This window comes from Pseudophryne corroboree, chromosome 1 (assembly GCF_028390025.1).
Source record: "Pseudophryne corroboree isolate aPseCor3 chromosome 1, aPseCor3.hap2, whole genome shotgun sequence".
Lineage (NCBI taxonomy): Eukaryota > Metazoa > Chordata > Amphibia > Anura > Myobatrachidae > Pseudophryne > Pseudophryne corroboree.
This window is the reverse complement of record NC_086444.1, coordinates 775,763,521-775,791,499: the sequence shown is the minus strand read 5'-3', so window position 1 is coordinate 775,791,499 and position 27,979 is coordinate 775,763,521. Positions and strand designations below refer to the sequence as shown.

The following is a 27,979-nucleotide window of genomic DNA, read 5'->3' as shown; positions in this document are numbered from 1 at the left end:
GCATCCTTTATGTCCAGGGACACCATAAAGTCCCCTTCTTCCAGATTCGCTATCACTGCTCTGAGTGATTCCATCTTGAACTTGAATTTTTGTATGTACAGGTTCAAAGATTTCAGATTTAGAATAGGTCTTACCAAGCCGTCCGGCTTCGGTACCACAAATAGCGTGGAGTAATACCCCTTTCCCTGTTGTAGGAGGGGTACCTTGACTATCACCTGCTGAGAAAACAGCTTGTGAATGGCTTCCAATACCGTCGCCCTGTCTGAGAGAGACGTTGGCAAAGCAGACTTTAGGAACCGGCGAGGGGGAGACTTCTCGAATTCCAACCTGTAACCCTGAGATACTACCTGCAGGATCCAAGGGTCCACCTGTGAGCAAGCCCACTGTGCGCTGAAATTCCTGAATCGACCCCCCACCGCTCCTGAGTCCGCTTGTACAGCCCCAGCGTCATGCTGAGGGCTTTGCAGAACCCTGGGAGGGCTTCTGTTCCTGGGCAGGGGCTGCTTGCTGCCCTCTCTTACCCCTTCCTCTGCCCCGGGGCAGATATGACTGTCCTTTTGCCCTCTTGTTCTTATAGGACCGAAAGGACTGCGGCTGAAAAGACGGTGTCTTTTTCTGTTGGGAGGGGGTCTGAGGTAAAAAGGTGGATTTTCCGGCAGTTGCCGTGGCCACCAGATCCGATAGACCTACGCCAAATAATTCTTCCCCTTTATACGGCAATACTTCCATATGTCGTTTGGAATCCGCATCACCTGACCACTGTCGCGTCCATAAACTTCTTCTGGCAGATATGGACATCGCACTTACTCTCGATGCCAGAGTGCAAATATCCCTCTGAGCATCTCGCATATAAAGAAAAGCATCCTTTAATTGCTCTATAGTCAATAAAATACTGTCCCTATCCAGGGTATCAATATTTTCAGTCAGGGAATCCGACCAGACCACCCCAGCACTGCACATCCAGGCTGAGGCGATGGCTGGTCGCAGTATAACACCAGTATGTGTGTATATACTCTTTAGGGTAGTTTCCAGCCTCCTATCAGCTGGATCCTTGAGGGCGGCCGTATAAGGAGACGGTAACGCCACTTGTTTTGATAAGCGTGTGAGCGCCTTATCCACCCTAGGGGGTGTTTCCCAGCGCGCCCTAACCTCTGGCGGGAAAGGGTATAATGCCAATAACTTTTTTGAAATTAGCACTTTTCTATCTGGGTTAACCCACGCTTCATCACATACATCATTCAATTCCTCTGATTCAGGAAAAACTACAGGTAGTTTTTTCACCCCCCACATAATACCCCTTTTTGTGGTACTTGCAGTATCAGAGATATGCAAAGCCTCCTTCATTGCCGTGATCATATAACGTGTGGCTCTACTTGAAAATACGTTTGTTTCTTCACCGTCGACACTAGATTCAGTGTCCGTGTCTGTGTCGACCGACTGAGGTAAAGGGCGTTTTACAGCCCCTGACGGTGTCTGAGACGCCTGGGCAGGTACCAACTGGTTTTCCGGCCGTCTCATGTCGTCAACTGATTTTTGTAATGTGCTGACATTATCACGTAATTCCATAAACAAAGCCATCCATTCCGGTGTCGACTCCCTGGGGGGTGACATCACCATTACCGGCAATTGCTCTGCCTCCACACCAACATCGTCCTCATACATGTCGACACACACGTACCGACACACAGCAGACACACAGGGAATGCTCTTATCGAAGACAGGACCCCACTAGCCCTTTGGGGAGACAGAGGGAGAGTTTGCCAGCACACACCCAAGCGCTATAATATATATGGGAACAACCTTATATAAGTGTTGTATCCTTATAGCAGCTTAAATATATAAAATATCGCCATGAAAAGTGCCCCCCCTCTCTGTTTTACCCTGTTTCTGTAGTGCAGTGCAGGGGAGAGTCCTGGGAGCCTTCCTCACAGCGGAGCTGAGCAGGAAAATGGCGCTGTGTGCTGAGGAGAATAAGCCCCGCCCCCTATTCCGGCGGGCTTTTCTCCCGTAGTTTGTAATATCTGGCAGGGGTTAAATACATCCATATAGCCTCAAGGGCTATATGTGATGTATTTTTTAGCCATAAAAGGTATTTACATTGCTGCCCAGGGCGCCCCCAGCAGCGCCCTGCACCCTCCGTGACCGTTGGTGAGAAGTGTGTGACAAACAATGGCGCACAGCTGCAGTGCTGTGCGCTACCTTCAAGAAGACTGAAGAGCCTTCTGCCGCCGGTTTCTGGACCTTCAATCTTCAGCATCTGCAAGGGGGGTCGGCGGCGCGGCTCCGGGACGAACCCCAGGGTGAGACCTGTGTTCCGACTCCCTCTGGAGCTAATGGTGTCCAGTAGCCTAAGAAGCCAATCCATCCTGCACGCAGGTGAGTTGAACTTCTCTCCCCTAAGTCCCTCGATGCAGTGAGCCTGCTGCCAGCAGGACTCACTGAAAATAATAAACCTAAAAACTTTTTCTAAGCAGCTCCTTAAGAGAGCCACCTAGATTGCACCCTGCTCGGACGGGCACAAAAACCTAACTGAGGCTTGGAGGAGGGTCATAGGGGGAGGAGCCAGTACACACCACCTGATCCTAAAGCTTTAGTTTTGTGCCCTGTCTCCTGCGGAGCCGCTAATCCCCATGGTCCTGACGGAGTCCCCAGCATCCACTTAGGACGTCAGAGAAAAGGTGGTTGAATCCTCAACACTCCGTGTAAAGATGTCTGAACCTCCTGTAAGGACGTCAGCCTTTGTTGGAAAAAAAAAATTGAAAGGGCCGAGACCTGTACTTTCAAAGATCCCAACCTTAATCCTCCGTCCATTCCAGATTGGAGAAACCTCAACAATATAGCAAGTCGGAATTTCCTAGGGATCCAACCCCTAGGTTGGCACCAGTCCATGTATTTCTTCCAGATCCTATAGTAGTGCGCTGCAGTAACTAGATGCTTTCCTGCCAACATGGTAGAAACAGCTGATTTTGGGATACCCTTTTCACTTAAAATCCTGGTTTCAAGAAGCACGCTGTCAATTGTAGGCGGTCCAGATCTGGATGCAAGAATAAGCCCTGTGACAGCAGATTCTCCCTCTGCGGCAGCCTCCAAAGGCACATCCGCCAGAAGACTCTTCAGGTCCGAGTACCAACTTCTGCGAGGCCACTCTGGTGCTATTAAAATTACCCATTCTCTTTCCTGTTTCACCTTCTTTAACGATCTTGGCAATAAGGGTCATAGTGGAAATATGTATACCAGGTTGTAATTTCAGTGAATCGCTAGCGCATCCACTGCTTCCGCTGCTGGGTCCCGCGTCCTGGCCACATAACTCGGCAGTTGATGGTTGTGTCAAGAGGCCATTAGATCTACCAATGTGGTAAACCCCATCATATTACCACTGCGTCGAAGACCTGGGGGCGTACACTCCACTCTCCTCGGCGCATGTCCTGATGGCTGAGGTAGTCTGCCTCCCAATTGTCTACTACTGGGATGCAGACTACCGACAGGATTATGTCATGTTTTTCCATCCAGGACAAAATCTTTATAGCCTCCCTTAAGGCCATGCAACTCTTTGTTCCTCCCTGACGGTTTATGTATGCCTCTGCTGTCACATTGTCCGTTTGTATTGTCATATGTTGAGCTCTTACTAGGCTCTCTGTCTTAAGGAGTGCATTGTAGATGGCTCGAAGTTCCAATACATTTATTGGTAAGCTGCTCTCGTATGGTGACCATCTCCCCTGAAATTGATGGTTGTCTAGTACTGCACCCCATCCTCTGAGACTGGCATCAGTCGTCAAAATTACCCAATCCCAGATTCTAAACCTTTTTCCCTTCAATAGGTTCCTGTGAATGGACCACCAAATCAACGAAGTCCTGGCTTGAGGTGACAAGCAAATCCTTCAGTGAAGGAGTAGATGCCTGCCTGCCCCTTAAGCAATCAGATTTAACTGGAAAGGTCTGGAGTGTAGTCTGCCGTATTGAATTGCTTCAAAAGACGCCACCATCTTTCCCAGAAGCCGTAAACAAAGATGCAGAGACACCGCTCTGATTCTGAAAGACTTGTCGAACCATTTCCTTGATGTCTCGAATCTTGTCTTCCGGAAGGAACACTCAATTGTATGGTGTCCAAGAAGAGGCACAGGAATTGAAGTCTGTCGTTTGTAAATTGGATTTTATTGAAGTTCACAATTCAACCATGTTGAATTAAGAGTTTGATGAGCGAACCGAGCATCCCGGATCAATAGATCCTGGGACGGAGCCTTGATCAGAAGGTCGTCCAGATAAAGGTATTATTGTTACCCCTAATAATCTCAGTTTCGCTACCATGACTGCTATTATCTTGGTGAAGATTCTAGGGGCTGATGATAGACCGAACGGTAGAGCTCTGTATTGGTAATGATTCTTGTTCACTGCAAACCCCAAGTACGCTTGGTGTGGTGACCAAATTGGGACATGTAGGTATGCATCCTTTAAGTCCATTGATACCCTGAATTCCTGTTTCTCCAGTCCCGCAATGACCAACTGTATCGATTCCATTTTTAATCTGTGAACCATCAAGAATTGATTTAACACTTTTAAATTTAGGATTGATCTGACCGAACCATCTGATTTCAGTACTACAAAAATATACGTTATGGTAAGAACTTACCATTGATAACGGTATTACTCCTAAGTCCACAGGTTCCACAGGATAACAATGGGATATGTTGGAGCATCAGCAGATTGGCACTAATCGATCAAAGCTTTCTGGCCTCCCAGGATGCAACGGGCACGTCCATATATCCCCGCCCACTGGCTCAGGCAAATCAGTTGGATTCCAAACCACTAGGCAGGGGCATCATAGAGCCCTAATCAGGCGAGAAGAACACACATGCATACCCTTCCGTACAAGAAGGAAGAAGTTAGGGAGTAGAAGGATCCTCAAATCAGGTGCGTCAGGGTGGGATCCCTGTGGAACCTGTGGACTTAGGAGAAATACCGTTATCAACGATAAGTTCTTACCATAACGTATATTTCTCCGGCAGGGTCCATAGTTTATCCACAGGATAACAATGGGATTTCCCAAAGCAATTTAGTGGTGGGGACGCTCCTGATTGGCAAAGACAACTTTTCACCCAAATTCAGCATCATGAGAGGCAAAAAGGTATCCAAGGCATGTCTAATGAATGTGTTAATGGAAAACCATGTGGCTGCCTTACAAATCTCTTCTGCTGAAGCACCACGCTGTGCTGCCCATGAGGGACCTACCTTACGAGTAGAGTGAGCAGAAAGTTCAGCCTGAGAACATGCTTCCGAAATAGTCATCCGAAGCCACCTTGCCAGCGTCTGCTTACTAGCAGGCCATCCTCTCTTGTGAAATCTGTAGAGAATGAAGAGAGAATCTGTCTTTCTGATGGCACTGGTACGGTCCACGTAGATCCTTAATGAACGGACCACGTCCAGCGATGCATCTCCCGCAGAAAGTCCTGATACCTGAAAAGCCGGGACTACAATTTCTTCATTAAGGTGGAATTTAGACACAACAGTAGGAAGATACCCAGATCTAGTTCTGAGAACTGCTTTATCTGGATAGAAAATCAGAAAAGGGGAACGACATGACAGCGCTCCTAAATCTGATACTCTTCAAGCTGATGCCAAAGTCAGCAGAAAGAGTACTTTAGCTGTCAAATATTAAAGATCCACTTTATCAAGTGGTTCAAATGGGGCAACTTGAAGGGCCTTCAGGACTACACATAAGTCCCACGGCACTGTAGGCGGAACAAACGGAGGTTGAATGCGCAGCATTCCTTGGAAGAAAGTGCGCACATCCTGCAAATTGGCAATTTTCTTTTGGAACCATACAGTCAATACAGATACTTGCACTCTCAAGGAAGCCACCCTCAAACCTTTATCCATTCCTGCCTGAAGGAATGCCAAGACCCTGGAAACGCTGAATGATTTAGGGTCCACATTTCTTTCACTGCACCAATGAATATAGGCTGGCCATATTCGGTGATAAATACGAGCTGAGGAAGGTTTCCTTGCTCTGAGCATTGTTTGAATTACCGGTTGTGAGAATCATCTTGACTTCAGGAATGAGGTTTCAAGAGCCACGCCGTCAAAGACAGTCGGTCCAGATGTCTGTGATAACAAGGACCCTGCATCAGTAGATCTGGACGTTGAGGGAGAAGAAGTGGAACCTCCATTGACATTCTCTGCAGATCTGTGTACCAATGCCTTCTGGGCCAAGCCGGAGCTATTAGTATCACGGCACCCTTTCCTTGCTTTATTTTTCTCACCACCCTGGGTAACAGGGTGATCGGAGGAAACACATAAGCTAGATGAAAGTCCCATCTCACCAACAAAGCGTCCACAATGATTGCTCTGGGGTCCTTTGTTCTTGACCCATATGCGGACACTTTGTTGTTCAGATGGGACGCCATGAGATCTCTCTGGCAACCCCCATTTGTCTGTCTGGAAGACCACCGGGTGTAGAGCCTATTCGCTTGCTTGAATGGTGTGTCTACTGAGAAAGTCCGCTTCCCAGTTTAGGACTCCCGGAATGAATACTGCGGACAAGGCTGGATGATGAAGTTCTGCCCACTTTAGTATGTGACTTTCCTCCTTCATTGCTTTTTGGCTGCGAGTTCCTCCCTGATGGTTGAGGTACGCTACTGCCGCCGCATTGTCCAAGCGGATCTGAACTGGTTTTCCTTGAAGAATGTCCTTTGGCCGAATCAGTGCCATGCATATGGCCCGAAGTTCCAACACATTTATTGGCAGGCAACTTTCTTCTTTGGTCCATAGTCCCTGGAGGCACAATCTTCCGGACACTGCTCCCCAGCCCTGGAGACTGGCATCTGTTAGAATCTCCCAATCTGATATCCAAAAGGGTTTCCCCTTGTCCAGATGGGATGTCTGTAGCCACCAGGCTAATGACCTTGTTACTTTTACCGAAAGTACTATAGTCTTTCATTATTGTCTGATGTAATCCATTCCATTTGGCAAGGATCAGACACTGCAGAGACCTCGAGTGTAATTGTGCATACTCCACCATGTCGAATGTTGACACCATCAAACCCATCACTCGCATTGCTGCGTGAATAGATACCATTTGACTGTGGTACAAGTCTTGAATCCTTGACTGTACCTTGGATATCTTGTTCCAAGGTAAAATTACTCTCTGCAGACCTGAATCCAGTACAGCTCCCAGATGAGTCATCCGCTGTGACGGAACTAAAGACGATTTTGCCCAATTTATGAGCCACCCATGTCTCTGCAGCCAAGTTATTGTCTGTTGCAGATGAAATGAGAGCAATTTCTGTGACTGTGACAGGATTAAAAGATCGTCGAGATACGGGAACATTCTTATCCCCTGCTGGTGGCGATATGCTGCCATAATCACCATAATCTTGGTAAATACTCTGGGGGCTGTGGCTAACCCAAAGAGTAGGGCCTGGAACTGAAAATGCTGGAGGATAGCGAACCTGAGATAACACTGATGGGACAGTGCTATAGGAACATGTAGGTAAGCATCCTGTATATCCAGGGATACCATATAATCTCCTGGCTCCATGGTCAAGATTATGGAACGTAACATCTCCATGTGAAACCGAGGTACCCAAATGTATTTGTTCAGCCTTTTGAGATTGAGAATGGGCCGAAATGATCCATTTGGCTTCTGAATCAAAAACAGGTTGGAGTAAAAAGCTTGTCCTCGTTGTGCAGGGGGAACTGGAATGACTACTCCTGACTGAAGCAATTTCTGAACTGCTTCTTGCAAAGCCCTGGCCTTCACCTCGACTCGAGACGGGCTTGTACAGAAAAATCTTCGAGGAGGCTGCTTCTTGAAGGGAAAAGCATAACCTAGAGACACCGCTTCCTGCACCCAGGCATCTGTTGTAGACTGTTGCCAAATCTGTGCAAACTGAAGAAGTCGGCCCCCTACCCCCTGGGGTCCCCCAGGTGGAGGATCAGGCTGATGGCTTATCCTCTGATTTGGAAGTCGGCCCTCTGGTAGCCCAATGTTTTTTAGTCTTACCAGACTTGTTGTATTGGGGCTTGCGATCACTTTTTCCCCTTACCCTTCCCTTGAGACCGAAAGGGCCGAAAAACCGGAACTTTAGGTTTGTATTTGAATGTGGAAGGAAACTGTACCTTTTTGGAGTCTGCTTCTGACTCCAAAATATCTGTCAATTCTTTACCAAAAAGAATATTTCCAGAAAAAGGCAAAGATTCCAAAACCTTCTTGGACTCTGAATCAGCTTTCCATGTACGTAACCAAACTGCTATTGTTGAAGCTGGAGCCCTGGAGGCAATAGTACCCATATCTAATGCTGCTTTTTCCAAGAATATTGTCTTTTTTTACAATCTAGCTAAAGACGCATCCACAATTGGAGACGCCTTGACCCTTACTATAATAAATATTTATCTTCAAGAACATGCCCTTACTAGAACTCCCAGGCACTGAGATACATAAAAAAAAGTGAAAGATCCTGCCCTGCATACTGGGAGAGATATACCTACCATGATAGGAAATAAAGCACTCTTTTGGACCACATACAGTGGTACCATGGCAAATATAAATTACTCTGAAATATGGCCAGAGCAGGAAATGCAGCTACAGTACCCCAAGTTCTATGGATGCAAATACAGATCTCACTCAGTGATGACTGGTTGTTCTGCCAGGGGCACAATAATGTCAAACTAATTCAGAAGGGTATGTCAAAGGCTATTTATTTTTACAAGTTAAAACCAGAAAGTGTTTCCAATTTATTAAATATCTATTTACTTTCAACCCAATCAATTTAAGTTTTTACTCTGCTTAGTAAATACATTTGAATAGGCAATGCATCTCAAAGGGCATAGAATTCCAGTTGAAATGGATTGCTCACACAAATTAATCGGAAAAGCACACCTAATCGTAAGCAATTTTTCATGCTGACCACTTGGAATTGATAGAACACCTGAAAACAATAGGGCTCATAGGCAAAATAATAAGAATTTACTTACCGATAATTCTATTTCTCGGAGTCCGTAGTGGATGCTGGGGTTCTTGAAAGGACCATGGGGGATAGCGGCTCCGCAGGAGACAGGGCACAAAAAGTAAAGCTTTATGATCAGGTGGTGTGTACTGGCTCCTCCCCCTATGACCCTCCTCCAAGCCTCAGTTAGGATACTGTGCCCGGACGAGCGTACACAATAAGGAAGGATTTATGAATCCCGGGTAAGACTCATACCAGCCACACCAATCACACCGTACAACCTGTGATCTAAACCCAGTTAACAGTATGATAACAGAGGAGCCTCTGAAAGATGGCTCCCTACAACAATAACCCGATTTAGGTAACAATAACTATGTACAATTATTGCAGATAATCCGCACTTGGGATGGGCGCCCAGCATCCACTACGGACTCCGAGAAATAGAATTATCGGTAAGTAAATTCTTATTTTCTCTATCGTCCTAGTGGATGCTGGGGTTCCTGAAAGGACCATGGGGATTATACCAAAGCTCCCAAACGGGCGGGAGAGTGCGGATGACTCTGCAGCACCGAATGAGAGAACTCCAGGTCCTCCTTAGCCAGGGTATCAAATTTGTAGAATTTTACAAACGTGTTCTCCCCCGACCACGTAGCCGCTCGGCAGAGTTGTAATGCCGAGACCCCTCGGGCAGCCGCCCAAGAAGAACCCACCTTCCTTGTGGAGTGGGCATTTACCGATTTTGGCTGTGGCAGGCCTGCCACAGAATGTGCAAGCTGAATCGTACTACAAATCCAGCGCGCAATAGTCTGCTTAGACGCAGGAGCGCCCAACTTGTTGGGAGCATATAGTATAAACAGTGAGTCAGATTTCCTGACTCCAGCTGTCCTTGAAATGTATATTTTAAAAGCTCTGACAACGTCCAACAACTTGGAGTCCTCCAAGTCGCTTGTAGCCGCAGGCACTACAATAGGCTGGTTCAGATGAAATGCTGACACCACCTTAGGGAGAAAATGCGGACGAGTCCGCAGTTCTGCCCTGTCCGAATGGAAAATCAGATATGGGCTTTTGTAAGATAAAGCTGCCAGTTCTGACACTCTCCTGGCCGAAGCCAGGGCTAGTAGCATGGTCACTTTCCATGTGAGATATTTCAAATCCACATTTTTTAGTGGTTCAAACCAATGAGATTTGAGAAAGTCCAAAACAACATTGAGATCCCACGGTGCCACTGGAGGCTCCACAGGGGGCTGTATATGCAGTACTCCCTTAACAAAGGTCTGGACTTCAGGAACTGAAGCCAATTCTTTCTGGAAGAAAATCGACAGGGCCGAAATTTGAACCTTAATAGATCCCAATTTGAGACCCATAGACAATCCTGATTGCAGGAAATGTAGGAATCGACCCAGTTGAAATTCCTCCGTCGGAGCACTCCGATCCTCGCACCACGCAACATATTTTCGCCAAATGCGGTGATAATGTTGCGCGGTTACTTCCTTCCTTGCTTTAATCAAGGTAGGAATGACTTCTTCCGGAATGCCTTTTCCCTTTAGGATCCGGCGTTCAACCGCCATGCCGTCAAACGCAGCCGCGGTAAGTCTTGAAACAGACAGGGACCCTGCTGAAGCAGGTCCCTTCTCAGAGGTAGAGGCCACGGATCCTCCGTGATCATCTCTTGAAGTTCCGGGTACCAAGTCCTTCTTGGCCAATCCGGAGCCACTAGTATCGTTCTTACGCCTCTTTGCCGTATAATTCTCAATACTTTTGGTATGAGAGGCAGAGGAGGAAACACATACACCGACTGGTACACCCAAGGCGTTACCAGCGCGTCCACAGCTATTGCCTGCGGATCTCTTGACCTGGCGCAATACCTGTCCAGTTTTTTGTTGAGGCGAGACGCCATCATGTCCACCATTGGTCTTTCCCAACGGGTTACAAGCATGTGGAAAACTTCTGGATGAAGTCCCCACTCTCCCGGGTGAAGGTCGTGTCTGCTGAGGAAGTCTGCTTCCCAGTTGTCCACTCCCGGGATGAACACTGCTGACAGTGCTATCACATGATTCTCCGCCCAGCGAAGAATCCTTGCAGCTTCTGCCATTGCACTCCTGCTTCTTGTGCCGCCCTGTCTGTTTACATGGGCGACTGCCGTGATGTTGTCCGACTGGATCAACACCGGTTTTCCTTGAAGCAGAGGTTCTGCCTGGCTTAGAGCATTGTAGATTGCTCTTAGTTCCAGAATGTTTATGTGAAGAGACGTTTCCAGGCTCGACCACACGCCCTGGAAGTTTCTTCCTTGTGTGACTGCTCCCCAGCCTCTCAGGCTGGCGTCCGTGGTCACCAGGATCCAATCCTGTATGCCGAATCTGCGGCCCTCCAATAGATGAGCACTCTGCAACCACCACAGAAGAGATACCCTTGTCCTTGGAGACAGGGTTATCCGCTGGTGCATCTGAAGATGCGACCCTGACCATTTGTCCAGCAGATCCCTCTGGAAAACTCTTGCGTGGAATCTGCCGAATGGAATTGCTTCGTAAGAAGCCACCATTTTTCCCAGGACTCTTGTGCATTGATGTACAGACACCTTTCCTGGTTTTAGGAGGTTCCTGACAAGTTCGGATAACTCCTTGGCTTTTTCCTCCGGGAGAAAAACCTTTTTCTGAACCGTGTCCAGAATCATCCCTAAGAACAGCAGACGTGTTGTCGGAATTAACTGGGATTTTGGAATATTCAGAATCCACCCGTGCTGCTTTAGCACTTCTTGAGACAGTGCTAGTCCCATCTCTAGCTGTTCTCTGGACCTTGCCCTTATTAGGAGATCGTCCAAGTATGGGATAATTAATACGCCTTTTCTTCGAAGAAGAATCATCATCTCGGCCATTACCTTGGTAAAGACCCGAGGTGCCGTGGACAATCCAAACGGCAGCGTCTGAAACTGATAGTGACAGTTCTGTACGACGAACCTGAGGTACCCCTGGTGTGAGGGGTAAATTGGAACGTGGAGATACGCATCCTTGATGTCCAAGGATACCATAAAGTCCCCTTCTTCCAGGTTCGCTATCACCGCTCTGAGTGACTCCATCTTGAACTTGAACTTTTTTTATGTACAGGTTCAAGGATTTCAGATTTAGAATAGGTCTTACCGAGCCATCCGGCTTCGGTACCACAAATAGAGTGGAATAATACCCCTTTCCTTGTTGTAAAAGGGGTACCTTGACTATCACCTGCTGAGAGTACAGCTTGTGAATGGCTTCCAAGACCGTCACCCTGTCGGAGGGGGACGTTGGTAAAGCAGACTTCAGGAAACGGCGAGGTGGAGACGTCTCTAGTTCCAACCTGTAACCCTGAGATATTATCTGCAGGATCCAGGGATCCACCTGCGAGTGAGCCCACTGCGCGCTGAAATTCTTGAGATGACCCCCCACCGCCCCAGAGTCTGCTTGAGAAGCCCCAGCGTCATGCTGAGGCTTTTGTAGAAGCGGGGGAGGGCTTCTGTTCCTGGGAAGGAGCTGCCTGTTGCAGTCTCTTCCCCTTTCCTCTGCCTCGTGGCAGATATGAATATCCCTTTGCTCTCTTGTTTTTAAAGGAACGAAAGGGCTGCGGCTGAAAAGTCGGTGTCTTTTTCTGTTGGGGAGTGACTTGAGGTAAAAAGGTGGATTTCCCGGCTGTAGCCGTGGCCACCAAATCCGATAGACCAACACCAAATAACTCCTCCCCTTTATACGGCAAAACTTCCATATGCCGTTTTGAGTCCGCATCACCTGACCACTGTCGCGTCCATAAACTTCTTCTGGCCGAAATGGACATAGCACTTACCCGTGATGCCAGTGTGCAAATATCCCTCTGTGCATCACGCATATAAAGAAACGCATCCTTTATTTGCTCTAAAGACAGTAAAACATTGTCCCTATCCAGGGTATCAATATTTTCAATCAGGGACTCTGACCAAGCTACCCCAGCACTGCACATCCAGGCTGTCGCTATAGCTGGTCGTAGTATAACACCTGTATGTGTGTATATACTTTTTTGGATATTTTCCATCCTCCTATCTGCTGGATCTTTAAGTGCGGCCGTCTCAGGAGAGGGTAACGCCACTTGTTTTGATAAGCGTGTGAGCGCCTTGTCCACCCTAGGAGGTGTTTCCCAGCGCACCCTAACCTCTGGCGGGAAAGGGTATAAAGCCAATAACTTCTTTGAAATTAGCAGTTTTTTATCGGGGGCAACCCACGCTTCATCACACACCTCATTTAATTCATCTGATTCAGGAAAAACTATAGGTAGTTTTTTCACACCCCACATAATACCCTGTTTTGTGGTACCTGTAGTATCAGCAATATGTAACGCCTCCTTCATTGCCAAAATCATATAACGTGTGGCCCTACTGGAAAATACGGTTGATTCGTCACCGTCGCCACTGGAATCAGTGCCTGTGTCTGGGTCCGTGTCGACCGACTGAGGTAACGGGCGTTTTACAGCCCCTGACGGTGTTTGAGGCGCCTGGACAGGTGCTGATTGATTGTCCGGCCGTCTCATGTCGTCAAACGACTGCTTTAGCGTGTTGACACTATCCCGTAATTCCATAAATAAAGCCATCCATTCTGGTGTCGACTCCCTAGGGGGTGACATCCCCATATTTGGCAATTGCTCCGCCTCCACACCAATATCGTCCTCATACATGTCGACACACACGTACCGACACACAGCAGACACACAGGGAATGCTCTTAAAGAAGACAGGACCCCACTAGCCCTTTGGGGAGACAGAGGGAGAGTTTGCCAGCACACACCAAAAGCGCTATATATGACAGGGATAGCCTTATAATAAGTGCTCCCTATATAGCTGCTTTAATATATATAATTTTGCCACAATTTTGCCCCCCCTCTCTTGTTTTACCCTGTTTCTGTAGTGCAGTGCAGGGGAGAGCCTGGGAGCCTTCCTGACCAGCGGAGCTGTGTGAGGAAAATGGCGCTGTGTGCTGAGGAGATAGGCCCCGCCCCTTTTTCGGCGGGCTCGTCTCCCGCTCTTTAACGGATTCTGGCAGGGGTTAAATATCTCCATATAGCCCCCGGAGGCTATATGTGAGGTATTTTATGCCAAAAAATAGGTTTACATTGCTTCCCAGGGCGCCCCCCCCCAGCGCCCTGCACCCTCAGTGACTGCCGTGTGAAGTGTGCTGAGAGCAATGGCGCACAGCTGCAGTGCTGTGCGCTACCTTAAGAAGACTGAGGAGTCTTCTGCCGCCGATTCTGGACCTTCTTCTCTTTTCAGCATCTGCAAGGGGGCCGGCGGCGAGGCTCCGGTGACCATCCAGGCTGTACCTGTGATCGTCCCTCTGGAGCTAATGTCCAGTAGCCAAAGAAGCCAATCCATCCTGCACGCAGGTGAGTTCACTTCTTCTCCCCTAAGTCCCTCGTTGCAGTGATCCTGTTGCCAGCAGGGCTCACTGTAAAATAAAAAACCTAAGCTAAACTTTTCTAAGCAGCTCTTTAGGAGAGCCACCTAGATTGCACCCTTCTCGGACGGGCACAAAAACCTAACTGAGGCTTGGAGGAGGGTCATAGGGGGAGGAGCCAGTACACACCACCTGATCATAAAGCTTTACTTTTTGTGCCCTGTCTCCTGCGGAGCCGCTATCCCCCATGGTCCTTTCAGGAACCCCAGCATCCACTAGGACGATAGAGAAAATGAAATGCTACACTGGAATTATGTCAGTGTTGCCCGCACAAACGTCAGTATGTTCAAGCAATCAATGGATGTTGCTGCTTGATGGAACTTATAGCTCCACATTTTAATCTTTTACCTTTTAAAAAAAATATATATATGTAATTATGACTTAATTGGGCATTACCATGTGATAAAATAGGCAATGCCAGTTTGAACAAATGAACTTTGTGTCCATTGAAATTAATGAAAAATGTACCGCATATACTAGAGTATAAGCCGCCCCGAATATAAGCCGAGGCACCTAATTTTACCACAAAAAACTGGGAAAACTTTATGGGTGAGCTTCAAATGATATATCACGCCCAATTTTCTTTATAAAATGATCTCTGGGGGTAGCGAGCTGAAATAATGATACAATGTCCCTGAGGGCAGAAACAGAACGAGTGTGGAAAGGGGTGAAAAGAATTGAATCCCGCCCATTGACTCTAGTATAAAGCCTTGGGTGGGAAATGCAGCAGCTACTAGTAAATTTAAAAAATAGAAATAGATACCAATAAAATTACATTAATTGAGGCATCAGTAGGTTAAATGTTTTTGAATATTTATTTCAAAGAAAAACAGTAAACTAGCTCTGTAAGTGGAAAAGAGGGTCAACAAAAACAATATGGTATCAAAATTTTTAATGCCTGGTGCTTTTAATTTGTCATCTTTAGCCATTTGAAGGGCATGTAAGCGAATTCCCATGCGTGTTACGCAGTAACCATTTTGACGACACTCCATAACCCATTTATGCAATTCAGTCTCAAGAGCGCCATATGAGGTTGTTAAACCACGTCAAGCTTTTTTTGCCTTTGGAATCTTTTCCAAGTCAGCTTTCATTTTCTGCCAATCCCTCACTTGTTTTTCGTCAACATAAAATTCCCTACTTACAATACTGTTATTGCTTTCTTCTGCTCTTGACACAACCTTAAGTTTGAAATCGGCTTCGTATGACCTGCGTTTTTGTTTTGGTCCAGGATTAGATGTATTGGGATCCATTTCTAGGGCAGAGCAAGGGGGCGTGACCAAGCACGGGTAAGACTGTAAAAGCTACGTCATTGGTCACAGCCCTTGAGAAGAGCGGGAGGAAAAGAGCGGCCACATCGACATTCATCTGACAAGGATGCTGTGCGCCCCAAGTACCAGCACACAGAAGCGGGCAGGTTCTTGCCCAGTACGGCATGGACAACACAGAGGCTGCAGGCGTGCAGGAGAAAAGAAGAGCGGTGATATCAGCAGTCATCGGACCACCCACAGAGGCTGCAGGCGCCCGCAGATGAGCGGGAGAGACCGGAGAACAGGAACTCAACTCGAGTATAAGCCGAGGGGGGCTTTTTCAGCATAAAAAATTTGCTGAAAAAGTCGGCTTATACACGAGTATATACGGTAAATCATTTTACTGGGTTTTAGGCACTTTCAACTGGATGATACCTGAAACCAGTGAGATTAGTTTTGGGGGGATTACCAATGTTATTTTGCATATACCTTTTGCACCCCTGTCCCTGCTCTACTGGTCACAATGCAGAAATCATTGATTTATGTGACTTTGTGATAAATAGTAATATTTTTTGGGAAGTGTGAATAACTGGATATTTACATTTTGCTTTAAGTAGATTAGGAGTACTGCAGATCACCATGTAAACCACAAAAAAAAGTGGTGTGGTCAAAATCAACCTTTAATCAATCTTCCCCGCTGTCTCATAGGTTGGCATTCATTTTTGTCAGACTATAGTCTCTGTCATGTGTTGTGATGCAGTGTTTTTGTTTTAACGTCCATTAAATACTTTTTCTATACTTGACTAAGATAGAAAGAGAAAGAATGGCTATTATTGCAATAACACTGATGTAAGATAATGTGAACAGGTCAGTACAGTCCCCCACTTATTTATCAATACTGAGCCATACTTGCCTACTCTCCAGGAATGGCCGAGAGGCTCCCGAAAATCGGGTGACCCTCCCGGCCCCCCGGAAGAGCAGGCAAGTCTCCCGATTTGAGGGGTCCCCCCTACCCGTCCGCCCACTTAGTGTGTAAAGTGGGCGGTCCGGGCAGTCGATGACGCGATTCTTGCTGAATCGCGTCATCATAGCCATGCCCCCTGCAGTGTAATGCTGGTGATCGCGGCAATACAGAGCGGGGGCATGGCTTAAAGGAGGCGTCACCGTAACACCGCCCCGTCCCGCCCTTGCTCTGCCTCCGGCCCACTTCCTCCTTACGTCACAGCACTCCCCTGCCCGCCTGCTGAGCCGACCTGGCTGCTCTCTCCCGCAGAGAGCAGCCAGAATGTCGATAATTATGTACTGAGCTCACTTCCATTTTCTCTGTATAACACAACTGTGTGACAAGTAGACACTAGCAGAATAAGAAGAAAACGCATTCCAGTACCACAGACCATTACTGTTCTCAGTTTGTGGTAAAAAAAAATGCTATGTCCATGTCAAAATCTCCTCTGCTATATACTGCATGATTCAGTGACAAATATACAGCAAATAAGGCTAGCACTTGCAGGGTGAGGTCCACCCCAAACCACAGTTCAAAATTGATAGCACTTGCAGATCCTCCTACAGAAATGCTGTATTTGCCCCTGACTGTAACATCATAACTGTGGTGTTGGGATATGGTGCGTGTCCTGCTGTTGCAATAGCCCAGCACAGAGCACTAAGCATGAAATTTATGAACTAGTCCTAAATGGCGTCAGTTGCTCAGTGAGAAGGAAAAGGTATAGCGCCTATACTGTCATATTGCTTCATACTGTAGGTTAGTTTGCAGGTATGTCAGTGGCGTGTCTACTTAGGGCAGGCATGGCATAGTCATAACTTGTGTATGCAAGCATGGCACAGGCAAATATACAACACACAGCATTAAACCTTAATTTATTTTTCTTTTACACAGCCCACAAATTATATTGTTCAATTCCTATATCTTAGCTTTTGGCAATAGTGATCATTCTGGTGCCATGTAAGGTACTATATCAGGCTACTGACTAATATCGGTGTGTGTGGCCAGCATTATTTGTGTGTACTAATCCTAGCCCTATACAATAGCATGGGGCATGCAATGGTGGCAGGAAAGTGATGTAACTAATACCCCTTTCACACTGCCAATGCCGGATCCCATCCGGGAATTGGAAACGGGTCCTTCCCGGGTGGGATCCGGCATTGGCCGCTGCTGCAGGCTTCTCCGACCCGTCAATATGCCGGGCGAGTTGCCATAGCAGCGGGGAAGCGGAGCCGGCGGCGGAGGTGGCGCTGAGAGATGAGATCATCTCCGCGCGCCTCTCCCTGCTGTAGTAAACGGGTCCTGGGACGCATCGACCCGGGACGCATCGACCCGGGAGCCCGTTTACACAGCCACTGACCCGGTATTCAACCCGGGTATAACACTGCTTTATTCTCGGGTTGAACTGCCGGGTCAGGCGACCCGCGATTTCGGCTATGCCCCTTTCACACCGCACGCCGACCCGAGTCGACCTGGCAATATGCCGGGTCGATACCGGGTTATTTGTGCAGTGTGAAAGGGGTAAAAACCAGTAATGGACCATATTTATTATAAAATTACTGAGTTAATTACCTTTCTCCTAACTAACAATATATTTGTAGTTTGTAGTGTACATAGAATCAGAGAATGGTGAATCGCTACTGGGGACATTTTTACTTACAGTACTTGTATGTGCTTTGGCTACAATTAAATACAATTTCCATGGCACACTATCAAGCCCTAAAACACCTGGTGATTTTTTTAAAATTTGTTACTCAAATACTGTAAATGACACTGAACCGTTTTGGAGGGTAGACAGCCCAGAACAGACAGGCAAGGCTGAACATTTAAATTCACAATACAAATGGAGATACCACAGACCTAGCAAGCTTTCAGAAAAGTACTGCACTTACCAGATTCTGCTATAACTTAAAGTAAGATATCCAAAAGTGCCATTTACTGCTCTAAATTATTTTTCATATAGTATTTATTGCCTGGAGAATTACATCAAATAGAACAATTACATTTATATTGCAAACTGCAGGGAACAGCATGGAAATCAATTTTAACACATTTACTAGTAATAAGTAGGAATAAGTTTTGGGAACTTACTGTTTTGCCCAAGTGCTTGAAGCAAACAATCCAAACACCCATCTAGCTTGTCAGATGCGCAGTCAGATCCAGTTATCTTCAATTTCTCCAAAGTGTCACTTAAGTTATCTGCAATACAGAGCACAGGAAAACATAAGGTTTGAAATATCACTGAATACCTGTAGTCTTCGTCCATACTGAAATCATTCCATATTTCACCTGAAATACCTTTGGCGGGGCAAGTGATCTTTGCCACAACAATTAGAATTATAAAGACATAATGCACCAGCTAGTATGACATATTAGACTTATTTCAGCAACATGGAAGCTAGAGAGGTTAATGACAGTAAAACGTATCAGTTCCTCACATCAGCATTCACATCTCATACTGGCAACACAAGAATTCATTTAGTCTTCTAATAAATGGCGTGACCTGGAGAAGGGAGAGTCAGGTGCCCAGGGTGAAGCTGTTGTAACCCTCCCATACATACATACATATACATACACACACACACACACACAGGCTTGCTTGGGAAAGCCTAGCGTTAATGTGTGATGGGTATGAATGTGTAAATATATTACTATTGTTTAAATCAAGCATATCATTATACCTTTACTCTTCTTCTAAGATCTTCAGATCGAGCTGGAACATGTACGATACGTCTTACAGCTAAGTAAGTACCAGAATGTTTAATAAAATTGGCTAATGTAGCAATATTCAGACATTCCATTACAATTCAATTCCGATTGATAAAATAACTATACAGATATCATTGCATGCAATACAAAAAAAGAGTATGGATAAAACCCTGCTTGTCAAAAAAAAATACCTCAACATCCAAAGTATCTAATTACCCGGGTAATAAAGTTTAGGTAAACTGCAGTTACATATGCATATGCCGTTGGGGCCCATATTGAAGTGCACTGGAATTGTACATAACTGATAATCTCTTCATTAGAGTATTCAATAGCTACTTGCTGTGGAAATCCTAAACCTCCTTTGTTGAATTGTATAGTTGTGTATTTTATCTAGAAACACAGTTTCAATTTTCAGCTGTCTAGTGTTTTCCTCAAAGTTTTAATACTGTAACTTTCCTGAGCAACACTGTATCCTTATATCACATAGCCCAGAAACAGTCATTTACACACCAGCTTAGCTCCTGTCTTATCAGTCACTGCTCTGCTGCTTCTCTCAACTTTATATAGGGGCAGTACGGATGGTGTAATGGTTAGCATTACTGCCTCACAGCACTGAGATCATGGGTTCGATTCCCACCATGGCCCTAACTGTGTGGAGTTTGTATATTCTCCCCGTACTTGCGTGGGTTTCCTCCGGGTACTCCGGTTTCCTCCCACAATCCAAAAATATACCGGTAGGTTAATTGGCTCTCAACAAAATTAACCCTAGTGTGAATGTGTCTGTGTGTACATGTGATAGGGAATATAGATTGTAAGCTCCACTGGGGCAGGGACTGATGTGAATGGGCAAATATTCTCTGTAAAGCGCTGCGGAATATGTGTGCGCTATATAAATAACTGGTAATAAATAATAATAATATAGGACTTCACCCTTGTTTTACCAATAAATGATACTTTTCTGTAGGTATACAGCTTACTATCCTCCTCTTAGTGACATGGGGGTCAATTCTATTCGACAATTTAAGAATAGCGCCGGGAATTAGCTCCCGACGCTATTCAATTCAGCTCCAGTTAAGTCAGCGATGTCCCGTTCTCGCCGACTAAACAGGTTGTTCTCCGACTTAACTCCCCGGCGCAAGGCTGATTCCCGACAGAATCAGCCTCGCGCCGGCCGCGAGGCAGCACTTTTGTCGGGTTTCTTCTCTCATCCCCCGGGGATGAGAGAAGAATTCCCGACAATTGCGGGTCACTAGCAGCTGAATTGAATAGCGTCGGGAGCTAATTCCCGGCGCTATTCTTAAGTTGCCGAATAGAAATCGACCCCATGGAATAGCTCTCCCCCGACTTACATCAATAGGAGAGTAGAGTGGCTCAGCCTCTAGCACAGTCACACAATCTCTGGGTATGGATACTATATGATGCGATGGCTGACACGATGTCAAGATAGTAAGTGACCGCGGGTAACCCCACAGCTGACCGCAAAGTTCCCACCATTGAAACTAATGGAGGGAGCTGTGCGATGCGCTGTCTGCCAGCTCAGACGCGCATACAGCCAATCAGGAGAGTGCCACGAAGTGGCGCTTCCCGATTGGCTGAAGGGACCTTTCTGTGACAGGAGTCACGGGGGGTCTCTGCATTCGGGGAAAGGGGTCCCATGTGTAAACATGGGACCCCTTTCAGTCCGTCTGGTTCGGGTTAATGCGGTTTGTTTTTTTGCCAAGTACGTGGATTATAATAAAAGACCAGGACATTGGATCAGGTGAGTATAATTTTATTTTCAGGTACCCCGGACGTCGACATTGGAGATGAGGCCAGAGTCGGCGTGTCAACATAGGTAAGTATGTGTGTCAGCATGTATGTAATAAAGTTATACTTTCACGGTGTCCGTGTCCTGTTTTTGTTTGGGTATTTTCTTTGCAGTAGAACTACAGGTACCAGCGGGCCCGTTTTCCCCCCACATGCTGGTACTTGTGGTTCTCCAAGTACCGGCTTGCGGGGGAGGCTTGCTGGGACTTGTAGTTCTTCTGCAAAAAACAATATCCTTACATTTTACTCAAGGCTCTCAGCCCCCCATCCGCAGCCCTTGGATGGGGGGGCGGGGGGGGGGACAGCCTCGGGCTTCACCCCTGGCCCTTGGGTGGCTGGGGGGGGGACCCCTTGATTGAAGGGGTCCCCACTCCTCCAGGGTACCCCGGCCAGGGGTGACTAGTTGGGTATTTAATGCCACGGCCGCAGGGCGCTGTATAAAAGTGACCCCCCGGCTGTGGCATTATCTGTCCAGCTAGTGGAGCCCGATGCTGGTACAAAAAAATACGGGGGACCCCTACTCTTTTTGCCCCCCCGTATTTTTTGCACCAGGACCAGGCGCAGAGCCCGGTGCTGGTTGTTAAAATACGGAGGATCCCCTGTCATTTTTTCCCCCCTATTTTGGCAACCAGGACCGGCTCAAAGAGCCCGAGGCTGGTTATGCTTAGGAGGTGGGACCCCACGCATTTTTTTTCAGATTTTTACCATTCCATTAAAAAAAAAAATATATAATAATAATAATAAAAAATATAATAATAATAATAATAATAAAAAATATAATAATAATTAATAAAAAATATAATAATAATAATAAAAAATATAATAATAATAATAATAATAAAAAATATAATAATAATAATAATAAAAAATATAATAATAAAAAAAAAAATATATATATATATATATATATATATATATATATATATATTTATATTACTACTGCTATGATCTTTTAACCATTATATTATTTTTCTGCAACTGGAGTGCCGCAGCCTTTCCTTTCCTATTGCATCTTTACATTTGCTGAGGGCACCCTCCATTTATTTTGATACATCAGCATCCGAGTGCGGGTTCATTTTTTGGATTATATATACGGTATTTATTTTTAAAAATATATAAATAATACTTGTGCCTCAAAAATAGACAAACCAAGTACCTAATCCCTTCTAATATAAATAGATATGCTATTACCAATAAAAAAAAAAAAAAAAAACACAAAAAAAAACATGTTTTTAAAAAATATTATTAGATTCCGCCAGCAAAGTGTGGCGGATTGAAAATGACGAATTTACTGTCTAAAAGCACTGTTGTCGAATTTACAATCTTCAATTGAATATACTTTTGTCGAATTGCCGCATTTGTACCATTGCAGAAATGTCGAATTTGACAAATGTCCAATTTCAAAAAGTCGAATTTGGAAAGTCCGTTTTTTTTTTTGACGAAAAGTACTGAATTGCATTGTCAAATTATTATTTTTTTGGGCGAAAATGTCCCGTTTTTCGACATTTTCGGGAATTCGACCACAATTGCATATACCCCTTAGTCTGCAGCTCATACTGTACCTAAATGTTACATTGAAACTCTCAATATAAATAGGAGTATTGTCACTTCCTGTTTGTGGTATAGCTTGCTTGATCTCACTGAGGGGTGTATCTAATGGCCAATAGACATTGCTATGTATAGCCTCCCAGGGGCATGTAATGCTTATGGTGTTCACTCTATTTGGAATTATTTATTTAAATTACGAGAGTCTTATCTTTACAAGACTGAGTTTACTATACTTTTTCGTAGGCCTCCCAATACTTTTATAGGCAGCCTCCCCCACCCTCCAATCCCGCCCCTGTGAGACTTGCAATTTCACGGATTGGGTGCATTGCTTAGTAAATGACAAACATGGCCGGTACACTACTATATAAATGAATGGCTCATACTGTCATTTACTAAGCAGTACACCCAATCCGTGAAATCACAAGTCTCACGGGGGTAGGATTGGAGGTGGGGGAGGCTGCCTATTAAAGCAATGGGGAGGCCCGCAAAGAAGAAGTACAGTAAACTCAATCTCAAAGATAAGGCTCTCGGAATTTGAAAAGTCACACTAGTATATTGGTGTAAAAAGTAGGACCTACATTTTTTTTTCTAATTTTGACTCTATGGGGTAAATTTACTAACATTCGTATTTTCCCGTTTCAGGTCAAAGTTCAATCACGAATGACATCGAAAGTGTAAAACTGCAACTTTTTGAATTTGTTACGAGGGATTTACTAAGCTGCCGTATTCGGGTTTTTCTTTTGTTCCGATGTCGATGTCATTCGTGTTTTTTTTTTTTTTTTTTACGGCAGTGATTAGCAAAACACTGCCGACTTTTTTACAATGAATCTCGGCCGGATCTGTGTGATCCGTGCTGGGGTTCATTTTTTTTTTTTTTTTTTAAATTAAACACTGTAAAATCCTTTAAAAAAATTGCGTGGGGTCCCCCCTCCTAAGCATAACCAGCCTCGGGCTCTTTGAGCCGATCCTGGTTGCAGAAATATGGGGAAAAAATTGACATGGGTTCCCCCATATTTAAGCAACCAGCATCGGGCTCTGCGCCTGGTCCTGGTTCCAAAAATACGGGGGACAAAAAGAGTAGGGGTCCCCCGTATTTTTAAAACCAGCACCGGGCTCCACTAGCTGGACAGATAATGCCACAGCCGGGGGTCACTTTGATATAGTGCCCTGCGGCCGTGGCATCAAAAATCCAACTAGTCACCCCTTGCCGGGGTACCCTGGGGGAGTGGGGACCCCTTCAATCAAGGGGTCCCCCCCCCCCAGCCACCCAAGGGCCAGGGGTGAAGCCCGAGGCTGTCCCCCCCATCCAATGGGCTGCGGATGGGGAGGCTGATAGCCTTTTGTGATAATGAAAAGATATTGTTTTTAGTAGCAGTACTACAAGGCCCAGCAAGCCTCCCCCGCATGCTGGTACTTGGAGAACCACAAGTACCAGCATGCGACGGAAAAACGGGCCCGCTGGTACCTGTAGTACTACTACTAAAAAAATACCCAAAAAAAGACAAGACACACACACACCGTGAAAGTAAAGATTTATTACATACATGCACACAAACATACATACATACTTACCTTATGTTCACACGCAGGTCGGTCCTCTTCTCCAGTAGAATCCAAGGGGTACCTGTTGAATAAATTCTACTCACCAGATCGCGGGTCCCAGGGTCCTCGGGGCACCCATTTGTAATCCACGTACTTGCATAAAATAAGAAAACGGAAAGCCGAGCCACGAACTGAAAGGGGCCCCATGTTTTCACATGGGACTCCTTTCCCCGAATGCCAGAAACCCACTCTGACTGATGTCTAAGTGGGTTTCTTCAGCCAATCAGGGAGTGCTACGTTGTAGCACTCTCCTGATCGGCTGTGTGCTCCTGTACTGAGTGACAGGCGGCACACGGCAGTGTTACAATGTAGCGCCTATGCGCTCCATTGTAACCAATGGTGGGAACTTTCTGCCCTGCGGTTGACCTAAAGTGACGTCACCGCTGAGCAGAAAGTTCCCACCATTGGTTACAATGGAGCGCATAGGCGCTACATTGTAACACTGCCGTGTGCCGCCTGTCACTCAGTACAGGAGCACACAGCCGATCAGGAGAGTGCTACAACGTAGCACTCCCTGATTGGCTGAAGAAACCCACTTAGACATCAGTCAGAGTGGGTTTCTGGCATTCGGGGAAAGGAGTCCCATGTGAAAACATGGGGCCCCTTTCAGTTCGTGGCTCGGCTTTCCGTTTTCTTATTTTATGCAAGTACGTGGATTACAAATGGATGCCCCGAGGACCCTGGGACCCGCGATCTGGTGAGTAGAATTTATTCAACAGGTACCCCTTGGATTCTACTGGAGAAGAGGACCGACCTGCGTGTGAACATAAGGTAAGTATGTATGTATGTTTGTGTGCATGTATGTAATAAATCTTTACTTTCACGGTGTGTGTGTGTCTTGTCTTTTTTTGGGTATTTTTTTAGTAGTGTTACTACAGGTACCAGCGGGCCCGTTTTTCCGTCGCATGCTGGTACTTGTGGTTCTCCAAGTACCAGCATGCGGGGGAGGCTTGCTGGGCCTTGTAGTACTGCTACTAAAAACAATATCTTTTCATTATCACAAAAGGCTATCAGCCTCCCCATCCGCAGCCCATTGGATGGGGGGGGGACAGCCTCTGGCTTCACCCCTGGCCCTTGGGTGGCTGGGGGGGGACCCCTTGATTGAAGGGGTCCCCACTCCCCCAGGGTATCCCGGCCAGGGGTGACTAGTTGGATTTTTGATGCCACGGCCGCAGGGCACTATATCAAAGTGACCCCCAGCTGTGGCATTATCTGTCCAGCTAGTGGAGCCCGGTGCTGGTTTTAAAAATACGGGGGACCCCTACTCTTTTTGTCCCCCGTATTTTTGGAACCAGGACCAGGCGCAGAGCCCGATGCTGGTTGCTTAAATATGGGGGAACCCCTGTCAATTTTTCCCCATATTTCTGCAACCAGGATCGGCTCAAAGAGCCCGAGGCTGGTTATGCTTAGGAGGGGGGACCCCACGCAATTTTTTTAAATAAAATAACAACTTTCCCACCCCTTCCCACTGATATACATGCACGGATCTCATGGATCCCTGCATGCCTATCCAATCACGGAAAAAAAAAGCAGGTCTGTTGTTTTTTTAGCACTTTTTTACGAGTTGTAATTTTTCACGGCAGTGTTTGTTTTTTTTTTGCTTTGCACTTCTTAGTAAATTACCGAGATTCATACTTAAACAGCCGCGTTTTGACCGATGGTGTATTCATTCGTAATTTTTTTCTTGGACTTGCAAAAAATTACGAATGCCCTCATCACTGCCGTGATTATTGCTTAGTAAATTACCGAGATGACACTTTGATGAAAAAACGGCATCTCGGTCAAAATCGGGAGCTTAGTAAATTTACCCCTATATATGTGTGCATATCTGAGTCTGTATGCAAAGTATGACAGAATAAAATTAAATAAAAAAAGTTTAGGAGCTGCAAAAGGTTTTTTTTTTTTTTTTTTTTTAATATAACACGTTATTTAAAAACCAACAAATGTCTCATTAGAAGGGTTTATGATAAGCTGCTCCAAGATAACCTAGCAGTCACATAGATAATTAGCATAAAAATGAGTAATGCAAGTTACTCAATTAGAGAGCGCTCAACAATTAATCTAAACAATAATTTATAGTATTAAAGATAAAAAAGTGATACTTTTTTTTATCTTTAATACTATAAATAATTGTGTAGATTAATACATTGTTGAGCGCTCTCTAGTTGAGTAACTTGCATTACTCGTTTTTATGCTTAAGTATGACAGAACTTGTTTTGGGAAAATTAGAAGAAAAAATAACTGGATGCTAATATTTACTCGGATATACAAGTGTGTCCTTTGCGGGAATCGAACCCTAGCTCATGGCCATGGTAACCATTGGCAATACTATTATGCCAAGAGAGCCTTGCAGTAACAGTGAATTTGCTCCTTGTAAAAAATATTATAGTGCTGTGTGTCCCAACGCTATCGCGGATTGGAATGATTTTTTTAATTTTTAGAGCTGTGTAGAACTTTGAACTATGCTTTTCTTTGTGTGCATTGGAGACGCCGAGCAAATCTTTTGCGGTGTCCAAATTTCCACTTAATGTAGGAATCATATTATACAGCGCACCAGGGGATCTTTCAGTTGTAAGGCATGTTGTCACTGGGTGCCCGCCGTTCCGGTGATTTCATACTCCGCCCTGCAGTATTACTGTATTAAAAGAGAACTACTATATTTAATGTGCACTGGCCCGCTTGTCAGGGCTTGCTGCATTGTTCAGTATTCTGTAGTGCCATATCCATCCGCTGCTATTCAGCACTGTACTGTAGTTTTCATAAGTGGAACAATCTCCACCCAGTGATGACACAGTATTGCATGCTGTGGATCCTCATGTGCCTTATCAGGCCTTACTTCGCTTACTTGCGCTATTTGTATGGCGCGACTAGGATGCCTGTATGGCGCAGCAACGATGAGCATGGCTACATCTGTAGGGCGGTATCCTATTACAGGAGATAAAACAGAGTGCGAAGAAGTCAGGTTTTTTTTACAATGTGTCACAGATTATTATTTTTTTGTACAGGCTGTCCAAAAGGAAGCTGATCAGCGCACCGTGGCTTTTTGGGGATAATTGAATAGCCCCCAGCAACGCAATTACCCTCTATGAATGATCGCAGGTAATTGAATACCGACCTAAACATCTGTAATCTCACTCCCCACCAGTATCTGCTAGGGCTGGCCTGGCCAACCTGTGGCTTTCCAGATGTTGTGAAACTACACATCCCAGCATGCCCTGCCACAGTTTTAACATTCCATAATAGCAAAACTGTGGTAAAGCATGATGGGACTTGTAGTTTTACAACAGCTGGAGAGCCGCAGGTTGGCCAGGCCTGTGCTAGGGTTTTGAGAACTGAAGATCAGTCTGCAGAATCGGTTAGCATAACGGAGAAATAATGGCTGTTTTGGGAGAAAATAGAGGATAAATAGGATTCAAGGGACTTAAAAAAGCTGCTACTCACTAAACATTGTCTACCAGAATAGGCCTCTGTGCATTATATATGGCTACTTTGATATTACAAGCAACAAAATACCACTCAATCTGTACGACACACCAAGCTGTGACTTTAACCACACAGAAATTGGTTTTAAATGTCGTAGATGAAGCACAACAGAACATAACGTGAAAAAAAAGTTGTGGCCACTGCATCACAGCACTTCATACACAGATTCAGACTCAATCACATACAGGTGTTGCATACC

General features: G+C 45.6%; 1 protein-coding gene across 5 annotated transcripts in view; it reads right to left on the bottom strand.

Annotated features, from left to right (window-relative positions):
* The window catches only part of RAP1GDS1 (Rap1 GTPase-GDP dissociation stimulator 1), a 297,477-nt gene that overhangs the window by 197,857 nt on the left and 71,641 nt on the right, over window positions 1-27,979 (bottom strand). For 4 of the 5 annotated variants that reach the window (XM_063917603.1, XM_063917632.1, XM_063917621.1 and 1 more), the window contains exon 2: window positions 18,724-18,831. In XM_063917603.1, coding sequence (XP_063773673.1) covers window positions 18,724-18,831 — 108 coding nt within the window. Of the gene's footprint in view, window positions 1-18,524; window positions 18,606-18,723; window positions 18,832-27,979 lie in introns of those variants that run through there. The other variant, XM_063917659.1, reaches the window with a different exon arrangement.